The sequence below is a fragment of the Curcuma longa genome, chromosome 8, assembly GCF_044706935.1.
Source record: "Curcuma longa cultivar G26 ecotype Majalengka, Jawa Barat chromosome 8, ITB_CL_G26_1.1, whole genome shotgun sequence".
Lineage (NCBI taxonomy): Eukaryota > Viridiplantae > Streptophyta > Magnoliopsida > Zingiberales > Zingiberaceae > Curcuma > Curcuma longa.
Window position 1 is genome coordinate 6,290,926 of NC_133868.1, and position 18,796 is coordinate 6,309,721.

Below are 18,796 nucleotides of genomic sequence, written 5' to 3' on the forward strand. Positions count from 1 at the left end.
CTAATTTGACAAAGTCAAAAATATAAAAAAAAACTATAAATAAAATATTACTATAAATAGTAAAAAATGAGTTTGGAGATGCGAACGGAGTACTAAACGATGTCGGATAGGACCAAAAGTGAGCCGATACAAATTTTACCTAGTACCGAATAAAGGTCTTGAAAGAGCTTCAAAACGCATCCGACTATAACTCATTTTGATTCCCGAGTCAAAAGTTATGATCTGTTAAAGTTCGACTCCTCGTGTGTTACCTTTGCATCACACATAAAGGTTATCCCTGGAGTTTTGGTACAACGGTTAGGCACTCTAACAATTAATCAGTATCTAATGTTTGAATCCTAATCAAGATATTATTGTGGGACATTTTGTTCTCCTGGACACTTTTTAATTTATTTTAAAATATACAATTAAAAGAGAATTAATTAAAAGGAAGAGAAAATATGGAGATTAGATATCTTTAATCACATGGGTCATGTATCTTTCAAAACAAAAAATCATCAAATAATAAAAAAAATCATTACAATTAAATTTAAATTGTTTTTTATCTCTTAATTTTATAATTTCGTAAGAGTTCACGTTGGTGTTAATGTACCCAATGATATTATAATGAGTGTTATAATATCCATGCACATGAACATTTAATTCTTTAAAGGTCGTTAATGAGCAAAAAAAAAAAAAATTCGGACAACCATGTGCATGTATAAATAATGAGCCGACAACGAAACTCAATATTAATAAAATAAATATTAGAATGAATATGAAATGTATATTAATAAAATAAAAATATTAATTTAATGAGTATGTATATTTTGTAACGCAGCGGAACACGCATGTGATTCTGGGAGATTCTGGAGCTTGGCACTTGGCAGATAATGCGCGTGGCTTTGCTTTCCCTCACATCAACTGGTGTGGCAAGCGGGCAACCGACCCCGGCCTCAACTCCTAATGCGTGTGTGGCTTTGCTTTCCCTTCCTTCAACTGGTTTCCTATGGTCGCTTTAACCGTGGAGAATATTACAAGTATACTCCGGAATATACTCGACCGCATACCACGACAGGAAGCATCTTGACCAACCACGACCCGCCATGTCATCCAACTGGCGATAACATGCGCCTCTGATCTCCTAGCTTTTTATCTCTCTCTGGTACAGATAGCACTCCGTTTGCTCTTGTCGAGACGAGGGGGAAAACCTCGGAGCCTTCTTCGCGCACCATGCTCGACCCCGGAGCGGAGAGCGCGCCGCTAGGCGCCGGGACGGCCGAGAAGGCTCTCTCCTTCATCTCCCGGGGGTGGCGGGAGGTGCGCGACAACGCCGACGCAGATCTCCGCCTCATGCGCGCCCGCGCCAGCTCCTTCAAGAGTCTCGCCGATCGCGAGCTTGAGAACTTCTTCAGATCTCCGTCCGCGGGTCTCGCCTTCTCGTCCCCCTCGGAGCTGGAGATCGTCAAGCGCATCAAGCCCAAGCTGTCCGAGCTCCAGCAGGCCTACTCCGCCCGGGATTTAAGCCGGAGGGTTCTCGGGAAGTGGGCCTCCAAGTCAACTATTCGGATCGATATGTCCTCCATACGGAGTTTTATCGTCTCCGAGGTGGATGAGGCGCAGGAGGAGCAAGGGAAGGAGTGGGATCCCATTCGAATCCTCAAGACGGGCCTGAAGGAGTTAGAGCGGAAGAGCCAGTCGACGAGCAACGAGTTGGTCGAGAAAATGAAATTGAGCCTGGTGAGTGCTCTTCTTCAGTCAAGTAAGGCAATCCTCCCTATTTCTTGATATCTTAGGGTATCTCTTCTGCTGAACGTGCTGAAATTATAAGAATTTAATTAATGGGACTAACGTGTGGATGAAGATGGAAATATTGGTGAATTTTAACTGTTTGTTTGATTTTTTTATATCAATCTCTCTGTGTGCTTTATTTATAGTTGTGTTAGGAAAATACCTAAATTTCTGCTTATAAACCTCCTCACCACTCAAATCTTTAATCTCAACTCATTACTGTGAAATGTTGTGACGAAGGCGGTTCATAGGTTTAGAAAGTCAACAACTATTAAACTGAGCATTTTAGTTTAATGGTTAATTTGTTAGATCTCTCAATTTGGTAGGCTGTTGCGTTTGATAGCAGACCTAATGATAGGCATGTTGTTGTGTTTCAAAGGTTTTCGTGCTACCATGAATTCTCACATGTTGTAAAATAGTGATCAGTCTCACCTATATTTGAACTTTACCTTCATTGGGTGAGATTGTGACACCTTAATTTAGGTTCATTGGGAAGAAAATGTATAAAGTTGGATAAGTGAACTATAATTAACTTGACTTTAGATCTTAGATTGGTGATCGGGCCTAATAAGATATAATTCAGTTCTCTCATCCGGGCATTGTAGATGAAATTGTGCATTTTCTCCCACAAACTGCCTTCTATTTTTAACTTGGACTAATGTCTAATGCAGATTCATTGTTCCTGTTTAAGTATTTTGTGTACAGTGATATATCACCATATAAATATTTTTTAATGTTGTTAAAGAAATTCAGAGAACTATCTTTGTTTGTATCCTTGTCTCAGAAGATTACTTATTGAGCAGTAGGCACTCTCTCCCCTGAGATTTGATGTAAAATAAAACTAAAGTTATTTAAAATAAAAATATTGAGATTCTTAAGTAGAATAAAATTAAAAACTAGATAATGAATTGATTAAGTTTAAATTGATCCATTAGTATTTGCACCATTCCTACCCACCTTGAATAACTTGACTCCTAACAAGTTGTCGCTATCTTCCATTTGGTCGTTCCAAGAGGTAGGAGTAGTTGCATCATCAACTTTGTTTCAACCTTCAAGGAACAAAGTTTCTTGTTAGCTTTCCTTGGCTATCTTTTGTAACAGGAAGGAACAATTCATCCTCAGCATCGTTTCGACCATTAAGGGACAAAATTTCTTCACTATCTTTTCTAGATGGTTCCTTCCAATGTGTAACTGTTGTATCTTCACCTTTGCTTTGACTTTTAAGCTATTGAGTTTCTTTGTTGCCTTCTTCTTTGGATTGATACTTTACTATTTGTATCTACTACAATATTAATTCCTTGATCTTGCCTCAGTTTCAAGCACAAGGAATCAGACTAGTGAAATATTATTGTTGTTCACTAGGCTTCAGTTTTTATCTTGTACCTGTAGAAGGTAGACACCTGGCTTTCATGGTTTTATTCTGGAACAACCTCTTATGCATATGGATTCACTGAAATAAAATTTTGAGTCTAGTCTTTTGATGAGGTGTTTCCTCCAGATTAACAGATTAAATTAGTTGTGGTGACCTCATACTTTTTAGTGCATATTAAGCCTACCTAGCCCTGCCAATCTAGACATAAGGTATTTGTTACTGTGACCAAGAGATTTTCATTATTTTTGTTTTTTTTTCATTTTATTATGGTTACTTTACCTATCTTCTTGTTTGAAAGAATATTTATTTACCTTTTACTTGTATTTCAGGGATCATTTGTCAAAGAGCCTCAAGAATCAAAGGTTGGTTCTGGTGTTATTTTAAGATTTTTTACTTTTTCATACTTGTCCGTAGGATGAAATGTTTCATCAAATCACTGAAGATGAGATCTGATGCTGCCTCCTTTCCAATGTTTTTTTATAGAGATAGTCAATGAGGCTAACTGAGATTTATCATTTTTTTGATAGAGAGTGGATAGTAGGCCTAGAGAAGATTGGCTGGTGGAAAGCAAAGAAAAATAGCCATCAGTACTTCAAAGAAATCATATATAAAACAAACTGTCAAATGTTGAGACAAGATATTTATCTTTAAACTTTGTAAGATTGAGCAAAATACATTGAAGATTAGTACAACATCTCTGTATATCCTATCCGAATTGACACAGTATGTCCATATATACTATCTGAATATTTGCTTTAACATCAAACTTCAAATTGTTCAAAAGCTCTTGTGACCTTATTTATATCCAGAACTAGATTAAATCTATTTAAACATCAGAAATTTTCTTAAAAGCAACATAGAAATAGACATGATGTATAAATACATCAATACCATAATCATTTCATGTGGGTTCATGGTAATGCAAATAAAATCCATCTTCATGAATTGTAATATCTGGCTTAAATGTTGGCATAGATGTTGATGTTTGTCTCATACAATAGATTTGCTTTTGAATTGCTAGATGAATATATCTATTGCAGGAAATTCTACCATTGGACTTACCTGAACTGTTGGCATATCTTGTTAAGCAATCTGGTCCACTGTTTGATCACCTTGGAATACAGAGAGGTAATGTTTTTCTTCTCAGAGATTTGGTTTACTTTCAACTTTTCATTAACTTGTTTTATGGTTTTTTTTTGCACTTAAAGTTGGGCTAGTTTTGTGTTAATCGATCATCTTGTGAGTTAAATACAACCTGGAGCTGGTGTTGGCTTAGGATGCCATTGATTCTGATTTTCCTTTTATATATATTCAGGTCTTAGAATACCATGTATTCTTTAAAGAAACTCTAATTGTTTCTAAGTTGAGCATCTAATTAAGCTTTAGCAATGTCTAGTTCACTAACATCCATAGCTGTTGGATCTCATTTAGTGGGTTTCTATTGCAGATACATGTAATAAAATTATAGAAGCCTTGTGCAGGAGACACAAAGATCACCTCGCTTCTCGTTCTCTTTCTGTAAAGGAGGCATCCTTGATAAATGAGAACATTGATTATCTTGATCTGAGAATTGCCAGTGTGCTCGAAAGGACAGGTCATCATTATGAGGGAGGCTTTTGGACTGATCTTTTAGAGCACGAAACAGCAGACAAGAAGCGGCATGTTGCGATTGTAACAACTGCCAGTCTCCCATGGATGACTGGAACTGCTGTAAATCCATTATTCCGAGCTGCATATATGGCTAAATCTGCAAAACAAGATGTTACTTTGGTGGTCCCCTGGCTTTGCAAATCAGATCAGGATCTAGTTTATCCCAACAGTTTAAGATTCAGTTCTCCTGAAGAGCAGGAAGCGTACATAAGGAACTGGCTGGAGGATCGGATTGGCTTCAAGGCAGATTTTAAGATCTCTTTCTATCCAGGAAAGGTTATTATGTGAAGCATTTCATGCCACTTGTCTACCTTTTGCATTACCAATGTTTTTAACATGTTTAAACTGATTTTAGTTCTCAAGAGAAAGACGAAGCATAACACCTGCTGGGGATACCACACAGTTTATTCCTTCCAAGGAGGCTGATATTGCAATACTGGAAGAACCAGAGCACCTAAATTGGTATCATCATGGAAAGCGATGGACAGATAAGTTTAATTATGTTGTTGGTGTAGTTCATACAAACTACTTGGAGTACATTAAAAGAGAGAAGAATGGAGCTATCCAAGCATTCTTCGTCAAGCACATCAACAATTGGGTTACAAGAGCATACTGTGACAAGGCATGAGATTTTGAATTTTGGTAGTTTTTGATTTGTGTAGTCAATTTAAAAATTAAAAAGTAATGTTCTTATTCAGGATGGTACTGCTATTTATTTGTGTATGGTACCAAAAAGCCGTTTGCTAATTTCTCTGCTAAATGTACCAGGTTTTGCGGCTTTCTGCAGCTACTCAGGAGCTACCCAAGTCTATCATATGCAATGTTCATGGTGTTAATCCCAAATTTCTTAGAGTCGGAGAAAAAATAGCTGCTGAAAAGGAGCAGGGGAATCGGGCTTTTTCAAAAGGAGCCTATTTTCTTGGAAAAATGGTTTGGGCAAAAGGTTACAGGGAATTAATAGATTTGTTTGCGAAGCACAAAAATGACTTGGAAGGGTTCAAGTTGGATGTATATGGAAGTGGTGAGGATTCACAGGAAGTCCAATATGCTGCAAGGAAATTGGACTTGAACCTTAACTTTTTCAAAGGAAGGGATCATGCTGATGATTCATTACATGGGTAATGTTTGGCACAAAAAAAAAAAAAAAAAAAACTAAACTTACAGGATCTATGGTTTATTTGTTTCTTCCTCTTCATTATGAATGTGCTAATATGTTTCTGTCTTTCTGTTGTATTGGCAGGTACAAAGTTTTTGTAAATCCTAGTGTCAGTGATGTCCTCTGCACAGCAACTGCAGAGGCTCTTGCAATGGGAAAATTCGTGATATGTGCGGATCACCCATCAAATGAATTCTTCAGGGAATTTCCTAATTGCTTGACTTACAAGACTTCTGAGGATTTTGTGGCAAGAGTGAAAGAGGCCATGGACAATGAGCCTCAGCCTCTAACTTCTGAGCAAAGATATAACTTATCATGGGAAGCTGCAACACAGCGATTTATGCAATATTCGGAACTTGATAAAGTTTTAAACAACGAAGAGACTAAAACTAAAAGCTGCAAAGCTAATGGCCCGAAGATCAACAAGTCAATTTCCATGCCAACTCTCTCAGAGGTTGTGGATGGGGGATTAGCATTTGCTCATTATTGTCTCACTGGAAATGAGATCCTGAGGTTGTCTACTGGTGCTATACCTGGAACACGGGACTACAATAAGCAGCATTGTATGGATTTACACCTGCTGCCAACCCAGGTGCAAAACCCTGTATATGGTTGGTAATGTAAAGGTTAACATGATCATATTAGTACTACTTGGATGGTTTCCCAGGTTTCATGTACTTTGACCCCTGATCTACCTGGCTAGTTGCTACTGGAATAAAGAAATATATATCTGGAATCAATTGGTCTGCACAGTGCGATCTGAGATGTTGTGTGTAACAAGGAACAGCTGCTGATACTACCACAGTTTCGACGAGATTATGAATGATAATGTGCAGCTTCTGGTCCTCAAAACTTGATCAGTTATTCCGTTATAGTGCTAGATTGATATCCCAAACGAATGTTCGTTTGCTGGTTGCTGGTATGTAAATAGAACTTGGTTTAACTTTATTTTTCCTTTATAGCGTTTAGGGTTTAGTTCGTTTGCTAGTTGCTGGTATGTAAATAGAAGTTGGTTTAACTTTATTTTTCCTTTTATTTATCGTAGACATCTACGTCGAGCTAAAACGTGTATATTGTTATTTTGTTTCCTTCTAATTCTTGTATTTTATGAACCTGGAAACAATCCTTGTGCATTTCATACACAAGGCTCAAGAAATCCTGGAAATATTTTGACTTGTAATTGGACTAACTCAAGCCAAGGTGGAGGCGAGGATAAGTATCTAAATGTTGACGGGCAGGTTTGATCAAGTTTCTGATGTAAAAGTTTATGAAGATATGCATTTGATGATAGCCCATTTTCAAAGTCAATGCGGTGCTGCGGAGTACTATAGTTCTGGTCCAACCTTGATTTTTATTTTTTGGACGAACTTTAACAGCTAATCAGCTTGTGCCTGAGAAACAAGGTTGGGTTAGACAGGTATGTTCTTTACCTCTTCCTCAATTTTGTTAGGGTGATTTTAAAAATGCCTCTTTCGCATTTTCTTTTTATTATTATATCTTGGATATATTTTTAATGAAATGATGGAGAGATCAAGGAAAAACTGGTGATTTTAATAATTCCCCTTCTTTTTTCCTTTTTTGCTTTTTGGGTGGAAGTTTTAAATTTCTCAAATTATTAAATTCACTGTAAGCTCTGACAAACTCTATACAAATTCAATTGACCCGGTCAATAATTTAGTGTCGGTAAATACCTTGGATATTATTTCCTTTTGGACATTGAGTGGACACATTTGAAACGTGCACAAGAAGCTTTCTTAGCTCATTCTTCTCCATCTATCAGCTTAAAATTATGGCAACTGCCAATGTAATGATAATTACTCAATGGCTGCCATATCATTGAAAATATTCATAATAAGGTGCCATATGCTTTATTTGTTGCATCATTTTATATTGATTAGTCGTGCATTTCTCAGCTGTCTTTAAATAATTAATGATGTTGGAACGTCATGTCGAGATACTTCATTTCCTGAATTTATTTAATGTGTAAAATATAGAACTAAATCGTATATCCAAAAATTAATTGATTCGTAGCATCCAGATATATTATAGAAAAAGTCATACATTTCTTTGTTCTCTAATCTAATTATGTCATGTGTAGATTAACTTGTATGATTATATATGCAAAATGAAATTAAAGGGTGTAAGATGTCTCAATTTGACCATTTTAAGGTGGCTTAAAATTTATCTTTGTCCATAATTTAGCTTGCGGTTTAGATTAGAAAGGGAGGTTGAAAACCAAATGTGATATAGAAAAAATAAAGTTGAGGCGTAATCTAAAATCCGGCAAGAACAAATTTTTTTTTCATAAATAATGAACATTATGGGCATATTTCTTATATATGTAAAATAGCACCATTGGTTGTCGATGTGTGTAGGTAGGAAGGTACATTAAATGCTTCAGCAGTTCAAAACTACGTACTAGTTTTTTTTAATTAAAATTAAAGGACCAGTTGGTTGGTCTCTTGTTGTAGATGGCTTATATACTTGCACTAGTTAGATACATTTGTGATATTGTATATTAATTTTCATCCATGAAATTAAGGAGTTGACAAATTCAATAAGAATCTTAAAGTGGGCAAAATTCTTATCAAGATGGTTGGGTGTGACTTTTTAACTTAAACCATTCTTAATGATTCTTAAATGTATAATTTAAGTATATTTCTATTTAAAGATCTAAGATAGAGGTACAACTGTAGTAAAAAGTGGAATTCGCTATCCCAATGCATATGACTCTATGATCATCTATGAGGAGGTAAATCAGGAAGTTATAGCTGGCTACTACGGGGAAGACATTGTTGTGGAAAATTCAAGCGTACAAGATAAAACATCATCTTTGAAAACTCACTCTTGTATTCATAAGATATGTTACAAGAATGACACTTCTCTCACGAGAGAGGAAGATTGTCCCTCTTGCTTGAGAATAAGAAGGGTAGAGAAGAAAAAGCAATAATTTTTTGTTCGATAAAAAAAAAGATAAGACATCCCATTTTATAATAAATGGGATAATTAATTAGCCGTTGTCAACCAGCAAATAATAATTATAAAATCAGTCAAATAATGATAAATAAATCAACTAATTAATGGCTGAGTTGTTAGCCAATTAATGATTGATAAATTAACCAAATAAGTATTGATTTTAAAACTAATTAATGATTGGTAGATTAGCTAAATAAAAATCTTTTTCTAGTTGGATAAGGATTAAATTTCAACTAGATAATTTTCTTTATTTTCAAGATCCTTGCCCATTACAATAAGTTTGCCCTGTATTAGCTAACTCAATCATATCCCAAGAGCAAGATAGAGGTAGAACGAAACATATCTATATTAACCATGATATAGTGTATATCCTCACAAGCATTCCAATCAAAAATATTGTGCCTTTGTTTCTTAAACTAAGGCATACAATGGATGACTCTCAAGTGGATGACTTAAGATGCTTTTTGATTAATATCTATATTTAAGGAAACATTTTTAAGGGATTGAGATATATTTTATTAACCCTAGACATCCTAACATTCTATTATGTAGCATTCATCTATATATACCATTAGAGGAGGCAAATATATACAATGTAAGAATTAGTTCATTCAAATCCTCAAGGCTAACTGTGGCGAAGATGATAATTTTGTGGAGATAATATAATAATAATTTTTTATCACATATATAGGGAATTTATAAATGCTTTATAAGTTAAGCACAAACCATGGTAGAAGATGATATGCCCCTAATTGATTTAAAGATCTTGCTAGGTTGTTTGAAGAAGTTAAATACATCTGATTAATGGTCCACGTGAAATTGCAAGTATTTTTTTTTAAAAAAAGATGATCCATGTGAAAATTTAAAATTTTTTTCTATCAATAATTATTTAGTCTAGCTACGAACAAATTAAATTATTTAATTTCTTCTAATAAACAGGGTTTAAATCTGTATAATGATAAATCCCAGTCAGTCTCATGGACTCAATCCCTGGGGGTGGTCGGTCCGGTCCCACGGAAGTTTCCCACCGACCACCAGGGTAAATCGAGAAGCGCATACGGCGGCCAATCCAAATGCCCAGCATCCTTTGATTGCGTTCTCCATTTGGAGGGAAATTCTTACAAATGCGCCGTAGTTGGGATCTAACCGCGAGTCTGTGGAGAGGTAAATCCTAGGTCACAACCCGGATCGTCCTACCGTTGCACCATTGCCCCGGGGACGGGTTTAAATCTGTATAATGATATTATTTGAAGAGGTTCAATTTTGTTACTCTTATCCTGAATGACAAATAATAGTGACCCCTCATGATCGACATCCAAAAACAATCAGTCTCTCTTAGATAGCTAAGGGATAATTGTTGTTCTTCTATCAGTGTGTTCCATCGCCCTACCAATGCATCTATCAACCCTGTCATGATCCATATAATTCCATACGGACGATTTGTATCTTAGTCTCCAATGAGAGTGTATATATACTCGATCATACAATTCTATTCTGTGTATACAGTATGATACTCTGTATATATACACTACTAGTAGTACACAACAACCATATAACTAATTACTGATTGAAATCCAACACTGGAAGAGATCTATAATCTATGATGACTGGTAATATTTGAGCAGCAGCCCTCTGTCTGCCATGAATGCTGCTGCATTGGATGGATGTGCCATGTAGTCGCTGCCTGCGCTTGTGAGGAAGCTCGATGGCTGCACCACGGAGAGGGACTGGTTCCCACTGTGTTGCAGGCCGAGCGTGAGGGACACCCCATTGCCTGAGAACCTCGGAGCATATTGCTCCCTGAGTTGACCAACTGAGTAGCCCGGGTTCAAGGAGGGATGGGAGCCCTTCTGCTCCCCAACTCTCTGCCATCCGTCCATGAGCTTCATCAGTAGCTCCTGGTTGCTCTTCGTGCCATCGGCGATGAGCTCCTCCTCGCTCGTCCTGGCCTTCTTGATAGCCAAAGGCTGAATTGCGGTGGTCGGCTTGCTCTCCTGTTGTTCTACTACTGACTTGGATGGGGTGCTTCCATGAGCGTCGCTCTTGCTTGCCATGTCCTCGGAGGTGTTTTGTTCTTGATCCTTGACCTGCTCCAAGTACATCTCCTCCACCATCGGCTTCCACAGACGCACTCTCGCGTTGATAAACCAATTCGAGACCTGCATCGGTTGGATTTGGATATCGAACATAGAATCTCTCATCGTTATATATCTACTAAATTAACTGTGTTAACTACCTGGCTCCTTGTCAGTCCTGTTTGTTTAGCAAGCATGAGTTTGTCTGAATCTTGCGGATATCTGCATCCATAAATTCATAGAGTTATCGCAGAGATTTGTTGATTTGATTTGATTTGCCGATCTGAGAGGGCTTACGGGTGGAGGAAGTGGTCGAAGAGCCAGGCGCGGAGGATGGAAACAGAGCGTTCGGGGAGGCCTCTCTGCGGCCGCCAAGCGTTGTTCTGGATCATCCCCAGCTGCTGCAGCGCGGGCTGCTGCTTCAAGCGGTGGTCGGTGAATCGAAGCCTGGACCCGACGGACTTTGCCTCTTCCTCCCCCAAGCTCTTGCTCGTGGCCTGGATTTGGCCGGCGATGGTGTCCCGGAGGCACCGGAATTGCTTAGATATAGTTCGGAGAGCCAGCGCGGTGTACGTCCTCGCTGAGCCGGTGCCGGTGATGGCCTCGAAGGAGGACACCACGGCGTGCATTTGGTGGCGGTACTGCTGGTATCTCTGTTCCACCTACATGTTGCTCGAGAAGCGATCAGATCGATGAAAACTCTGTTTTCAAATCGATCGATACAGTTGACTGAATAAGTGAAGAGAGAGAGAGAGGGAGAGATCATTAATTACCTCCTCGAGCATGTTAACGAGCTTGGCCTTCTTCATCTGCACCTCTTGCTTCTCGGCGGAAGAGAGATCCGGGGGCCGCTTCGCACTCGTGTTCTCCTCTCCGGTTGCCGTGGTTTTGAAGGCGACGGTGGCGGCGGGGTTCTTGGAAGTGGCCCTCTTTGTGAACTCATCTTTGAACCCCTTCCCGACGACGTTCACAACCTCCCCGAGCAACTGCTGCACCGCCTTCAAGTACTTGGACCTCATCAGCAAGCCCGTCACGCCGTTGATCTTCGACTCGTCGTCTCTCCCCGGAGGCATCTCCGGTGCCGCCATCTCGTGCTGGGAGAGGCTGAGAGACAAGCCTTGCTGGGAGGCGCTGACCACCGGGTCGCGGCTCGACATCGTCGGCGCCGGAGCCCACAGGTTTTGGTGTAAGCGGGGGAGTAGGCCTTGAACTACAGTCGACGCGCCGTCATGGATCGGCCCACCGCTGTCGAAGTCGTGGTGGGGCGTCGGAGCCGAGGGCTGATGAACGGGTATGCTGACAAAGTGCTGCTGCTGGTTGATCGAGTTCACTGAATTACTGTTGATGGTGGAGTTCAGTAGGACCATGCTCGCTGGAGACGCCGCCACGTCGGAGAAGCCGCCGACGTAGCTCGGATTCATGAGATAAAGCGTCTGCAGGCCGCCGTCCGGCTGCATCTCCGGCGCTCCACGGAAATAAGTCGCCATACTAGAAAATCAACTCTTTTCCCTCTAAATTAATGGGGGAAAATCGCCATAATGTTTTACTCAGCTACGATGATCGATGTAGTAAACAAGATCGATTGCTTGAATAGATCTAAAAGAGGAAAATTAATCTTAGAACGCATAACATAGTTCATGATCAAAACCCTAATCAATCTTGTAAAACTTTTTTATGATCTGCTAGAACTGAAATCTAACCAGAATAAGAAGATAATAATAAAGAAGTCATATGTTCTACAAGAACTCGGCAGATTTTGGATGGAAGTAAGAGGAGGCAATTATATATGTACCTGAAATTAAAGATGAGGATGATACGAGAATGGAACTTTCAGAAAGTCCTCATCTCCTACATCAAACCTCTCGTACTCAGAAGAGTAAGATGAGAGGTACCAGAGACTTGATGAGCAAATAAAATAACAAAACAGGAAAGATATTTATAGTGAAAATCTTATTCCACCTGCAGTTTCTTCCAGTGGAAGAGAGAATAGGAATGTAAAAGAAGAAAAAGATAATAATAATAATAATAATAAGATACCACCTTTCACTACCCTGCAGAATCCTTCCCCCTCAATTTCCCTTTCCTTTTTGCTATTTCATTGATTTATTTTTCTAAAATGGCAACAACTTTTTGGCCTCGGTGAGTGATTTGACGCACGCTTTTCCTGATCAATTTTGATGTGGTAGCTGCAGGAAGGGATTAAAAAACTATATGCATATATTTTTTATTATCTTTTAAGAACGAGGAAACGTCCACTTTCTAGGAGTCACTGTTCTGTTCTTTTTCACTACATAAAGATGATCAATAAGATTAGTTAACCATCTGTTCATCAGCTCCTTTGTCTCTACTTTGTGTGTTAGTTCAATCATTATATATATATATATATAAAAGAAGTCCTTTACCTCCTACGTTAGTTGAGTAAAACTTGATATTTAAAAAGGAAAAAAAAACAGTAGGGTCTGAGGAAGAAGGCGTATGTTTAATGCCTCACTTAATTACTCTGGAGCCCCATCATTGAAATAGAAAGAAAGAAAAAAATGATGGTCAAAGACATTAATGAACTCCTAGGAAAATTTTCATTTAAATTTGGATGGATTAATTAAAACTTCTGGTCGAATCTTTATCTTTCCCCTAATTTTACATCTAATCAACGTTTTAAAAAAAAGTATTTTGAATCCTATGCAATTGGCAATTCACGTCCGTAATAAACAGCAGAACTTAAACGTTTATGTCCTTTGCACGAGAATTTTTTAGTTGGCAAGTTCAACTTTAGACGCAACGCCATGCCTTACGTCCACATCTATTTCTCCCAACTAAAGCTGCTTGTCACAATAGACTTCACTCATAAATTTATGACGGGAATCTGCATCGTTCGATTTTAAAGTTAAGATTAAATCCAGACCGTAAATTGAATGAGTAATTTACTTTAGGATTTAAGATTTAGGGTTTAGGATTTAGGATTTAGGATTTAGGGTTTAGGGGTTTGCGATCGGCCGTTAATTTTAAAATTGAATGGTCCAGATTTCCGTCACAAATTTATGACAGGAGTCTATTGCGACAAGGATCCCAATACTTCTCTCCCGCCCTTCAGCAGCCACACTCACATTTAATTCCATTTCAGTAAAATATGAAATCCATCACTTCGACGATCTCACACAATTGATTCCACTACCATTTATGAAAAGATAAATCGAGAAGTTGTAATTGACCACTACGGGAACGATATTATCTTGACTTCATCGAGATTTAACTCTTGTCCACTTTAATAAGTCTACCCCATAATAATCAATTTAATCAGGGGCTCTGTTTTCCTTCCCAGCCCCCTCATCTTGTCGGAGTGTTTTACTCCTCTTTCATAACATCTTAAACGGGCAATAAAGAGCATCCAGAATGAATATTATGCACCTTTGTAATAATTTATAATAATATCACATGCGGATATAGTCAAATTGATACTTAATGATAAAATTTTTATATTGAGTAATGGTCTATTATCACACAGTTTATTTTCCTAGAATTTATATCCTCTGCCTTAAAACTGTTCGGCACTCGGTGAACGTTATCATTTTTTTTTCTGCTGCAAATTAATGTGCTTCACCGTCAGACCTTTTGTCTTCTTCTCATTCCTCTCTGGCTTAATTGTGATAAATGTGGGCATGGCGGCTCTGCTCAATTATATATGTCAGACTTCAAGCATGATCAAGTATTTTCCAGTCAACTTACTGTTATGAACCCTCCGAGGACATTTTGACGCATTGCTACTAGCCAGCTCTTGGTAGCGACAGTGGCGGCTGGACGTCGTATGTAATTTCGTGAGTAATTAAATTTTGGAATGTGAGATATACATTTATTTCGTGAGTAATTCAATTTTTTTTGTTTTATATTTTTTATATTTAATAGTATAATTTAATTTTTAAATTTTAAAGATAAAATTTTGAATGATTTTATACATATATATAACCTTCGATAGGAGAAGGAAGTAATTAATTAAGTTATGACTAAGTGAAAGTAAATAAGTTGTTATGAAAAAAATATATAACAATTGTAAGGAAAAGAATAAAAATAGTTCTAATAAAGTCTTTTTAACTTTTGATTTTTGATACTTCCTCTTATTCCATAGAGCAATGATACACTACATGAAAAATGTAATATAAAACTCAACATGACATACTCTATGTAGTGTGTCCCACATCCATGCAGTTACATTACAGTTGAGTGTATCATATGACCTATATTTTTTTGTAAATATCACTTATGAATGCAGCATAAAGACGTATAAGTGCTCGAGGTAGTCCTTAGTGGAAGACAACCTAATAATTCTCTCAACCTTATGACCATTTTTAGAGGATTAATAGCTCTACATCAATCCGGCCACTAATGTATTACAAGCTTCTCTATTTTGCAATGGTTTGAATGTTAGAAAACAACAATAAGACATTACTAAAATTGAAAACCGAATGCAACGGCTAACCAAACGGGTGACTTGAGTCGAGAGTCAATGTCATTGTGTCTTATTTGTCATCAGAGTTCCTACAAACCCAGAATGATTTTCTGCAGGGATTGGGCGACAATATATATCTGGTTATGTTGTCTCTAGTATCCTCCATTATGATTTGAAAACTATAAACTCTTTTTTTAATTGTCAAAAATTTTATGTTGATGTGTTTAAACTTTGATGAACTATGATTATTCTTGAAATATAATTCTACAATTTTATTATTACAGTTAATTCTCAATGACCTATCAATGTCCCCAATGATCTGTAACCCTATGATAAGGTTTCACATTCATATCCCATACTTAAAGCTTCGTAGCAGGCTATAAATTCTGTCTGCATAGTAAAAGTAGTTATTAGCGTCTATTTGATGCTTTTACATATAACATCTCCCACCAATATGAGGACATAACATGAGGTGGATCTCCTGCTATTTAAGGAACTAGCAAAATCAGAGTTTAAATATACAATGATCTCCAAATAACCTGATCTTTGATATGTGAGCATGTAATCCTTTGTTCTTTGCAAATACCTTATAACCCTCTTTACGACTTTCCAATGCTCTGGTCTAGGATTACTCAAATATCTACTAACATTCTCATAATGTACACAAGATCTGGACATGCACATACTTGAGTATACATCAAACTCTTTACTGCTGATGCATAAGGGAATTACTGTATTTTCTTAATCTTAAGTTATGACGTGGACATTGTTGCAAGCTAAATCTGTCACCTTTTGACACAAGAGTATCTCCAAGAGCATAATTCTGCATGACATACCAAATGAATATTTTTTCTAAATAGGCCTTTTGTCAAAGTCCAAATGTACACCTTGAACGATCACGAATAATTTGTATGCCTAAGACAAAGGATGCATCACCAAGATTCTTTATTTCAAATTCACGTGATACAAATAACTTGATTTCTAGTAGCAGACATTTATCATTGCTTGCCAATAATATATCGTCTACATACAAGACAAGTATGATAAATTTGCTCCCACTGAACTTTAATATACAAGCATTAATCAACTGAATTCTCTTTAAAATCGTATGAAGAAATCACTTGATCAAACATCTAATACCACTAACGAGATGTCTGCTTTAACCGATAAATGGACTTCCTTAATCTATATACTAGGTGCTTTGAATATCTCGACTCAAAGTTCTTCGACTACACCATGTATATAATTTTTTCAATATTTTCATTGAGAAATGCAGTCTTGATGTCCATTTGATGGAGCTCTAGGTCATAATGAGCTACAAGTGTTATGATTATTCTAAAGGAGTCTTCCATCAAAACCAGTGAAGAGGTTTCTTTGTAATCAATGTCCTTTTGAGTGAATCGTTTGGCGACAATGCAACCCTGCATAGTTACACTTATGTAGTAGTTGCACCAGTATCTATTTACCAAATGTTATTAGGTACCGTAGTTAGGTTGACTTCTGAACTGATAAAGTTGAGAAGTTTATCTTTTTTGATTTACCAATTGGCAAATCTAGAGCAATCCTTCTTCAAGTGACCTTTCTTTTTATAAAAGAAACAAGTTGGGTCCGAATTTTGTTTCTTTTGCACCTTATGCCCTGAAACCCTCAGTCACTATAAGTTGTTTCCCTTACTCTTGCTCTTATCCTTTTTCTTCTTCTTATTCGAATACTAAGATGAGGATGCAAAGTGAGCACTTTAAGATGTGTCATGTTTTAATCTCTATTCTTCCTGCACACACTTAGCTATAATCTCATTCAGTGTCCATTTCTCCTTTTGAGTATTATAGCTAATTTTAAAAAGAGTGAACTGTGTAGGTAGAAAAATTATGACAAAATTTACAAGTATGCTTTTGGACATTTCAAGATTTAGTGTCCTAAGCCTTGTAACCAAATTTGACATCTCCACAATGTACTCTCTTATGCTACTCTTCCTGTTATACCCTATGGACACTAACTTTGTAATAAGTATGGTAGTCTCAACTTTTTCGTTTGAGACGAATCGGTTTACTAACTCTTTAATGACGATTTTGACATCTTTATTCTCAGTTATTGAACCCCTAATGGATTCTGGAATAGACATCTTCTTGATCGCTAGACTCATACAATTAGATTGCTCCCACTTTTCAAAGATCACCTTTTAATCCACTGTGGAATCACTAGATAAAAGTGCAGAGTGATCGTGCTTAAATGCAAAGTCTAGGTCCATGCAGCCTAAAAGTATCATAATATGTTCTTTTCATTGCCCATAGTTTGTGTCAGTAAACACGGGGATGTTGTTCATATTGGTAGATATTAAGAGTGCTACATAAACAAAAACAAAGAACATGACTCAATTTAACAAACAAGACATGTATCTTTATAGTTGTGTAGTAACAAAATGAAACAAACAACCATGCAACATACCTAGTTAACATTACAGTAAATTTTTGGATTAAAATATAATGCTAGTAGTACTCTTCAAACAACTCATAATCACCTTATCACATAAGCTTTCCTTTAGGTGACACACTATACATATGATACTTTATTTATGAGCTTCCTTAATTAAATGTTTTTAACTAACACTCACAATATTTTTAATTTACCACATAGTGTCTTTTCCATTGGGTTGACACACTATGCACATCCTTATAAGTCAAACTAGATTTGTGAGCTTCCTTAAACATATATGACATAAAGAATGACTTTCTTTTGGGTCAACTATCTTTAGTCTGGATATACATCTCTCTACGCAAATACCCCAGCCTCCTCAGTAATTCTCACTTTAGCAATAGTATTGGCTCGACTAAGTAGCAAACACGAAGAAGAATCGAGGAAAAATTGAAGAAAATGCAGCTTATCAATTACCAATCGATTGATGTCAGCTACCAATCGATTGATACTCTGCTCAATCGATTGCCAACAATTAACAATTGATTGATACGTCTTATATGTCATTTCCAGGACACGACAATCGATTGCTCATCATTGGCAATCGATTGGTCAACAACAGTCGAGTTTCTTGATCGATTCAGAAGGCTACTGTTCGCGAATTCATCCACTCCAATTGATTGGTGAACAATAATCGATCACATTGATTGATTCTGAAATCTTTTTGTGGACCACCCAACGAACCACAATCGATTGGTCATCATGGCAATCGATTGGTGTCAATCAATCGATTTGCCCAATTGATTCTAGACCCTACTGTATCCTATTCCAAATTCAACAATTGATTGGTTCTTTATGACAATTGATTGGTGTCAATCAATCGATCAACCCAATTGATTTGGAACTTTACTATGTCCAAGCACAAGTTTCAATTGATTAAACCC

General features: G+C 37.2%; 2 protein-coding genes across 4 annotated transcripts; one reads left to right on the top strand and one right to left on the bottom strand.

The window, feature by feature from the left end:
* Positions 1 to 1,152: 1,152 nt before the first annotated feature.
* On the top strand, positions 1,153 to 7,043 carry LOC141833064 (digalactosyldiacylglycerol synthase 1, chloroplastic-like). Its single transcript, XM_074720459.1, has 7 exons — positions 1,153 to 1,719; positions 3,472 to 3,504; positions 4,183 to 4,270; positions 4,590 to 5,068; positions 5,148 to 5,414; positions 5,561 to 5,910; positions 6,033 to 7,043. Exons 1-7 carry the CDS (start codon positions 1,213 to 1,215, stop codon positions 6,565 to 6,567), a joined length of 2,259 nt encoding a protein of 752 aa, XP_074576560.1. The 5' UTR covers positions 1,153 to 1,212; the 3' UTR covers positions 6,568 to 7,043.
* A 3,353-nt stretch (positions 7,044 to 10,396) lies between these two features.
* On the bottom strand, positions 10,397 to 12,929 carry LOC141833719 (BEL1-like homeodomain protein 1). 3 transcript variants are annotated; one of them, XM_074721214.1, is made up of 5 exons: positions 12,792 to 12,929; positions 11,773 to 12,510; positions 11,297 to 11,661; positions 11,161 to 11,221; positions 10,397 to 11,083 (listed from the first exon to the last, which is right to left on the bottom strand). In XM_074721214.1, exons 2-5 carry the CDS (start codon positions 12,484 to 12,486, stop codon positions 10,523 to 10,525), a joined length of 1,701 nt encoding a protein of 566 aa, XP_074577315.1. In that variant the 5' UTR covers positions 12,487 to 12,510; positions 12,792 to 12,929; the 3' UTR covers positions 10,397 to 10,522. The 3 variants fall into 3 exon arrangements, with proteins under 3 accessions (XP_074577315.1, XP_074577314.1, XP_074577313.1); XM_074721213.1 differs by having other exon boundaries at positions 11,773 to 12,584; XM_074721212.1 differs by having other exon boundaries at positions 11,773 to 12,595.
* Between the last annotated feature and the right edge of the window lie 5,867 nt (positions 12,930 to 18,796).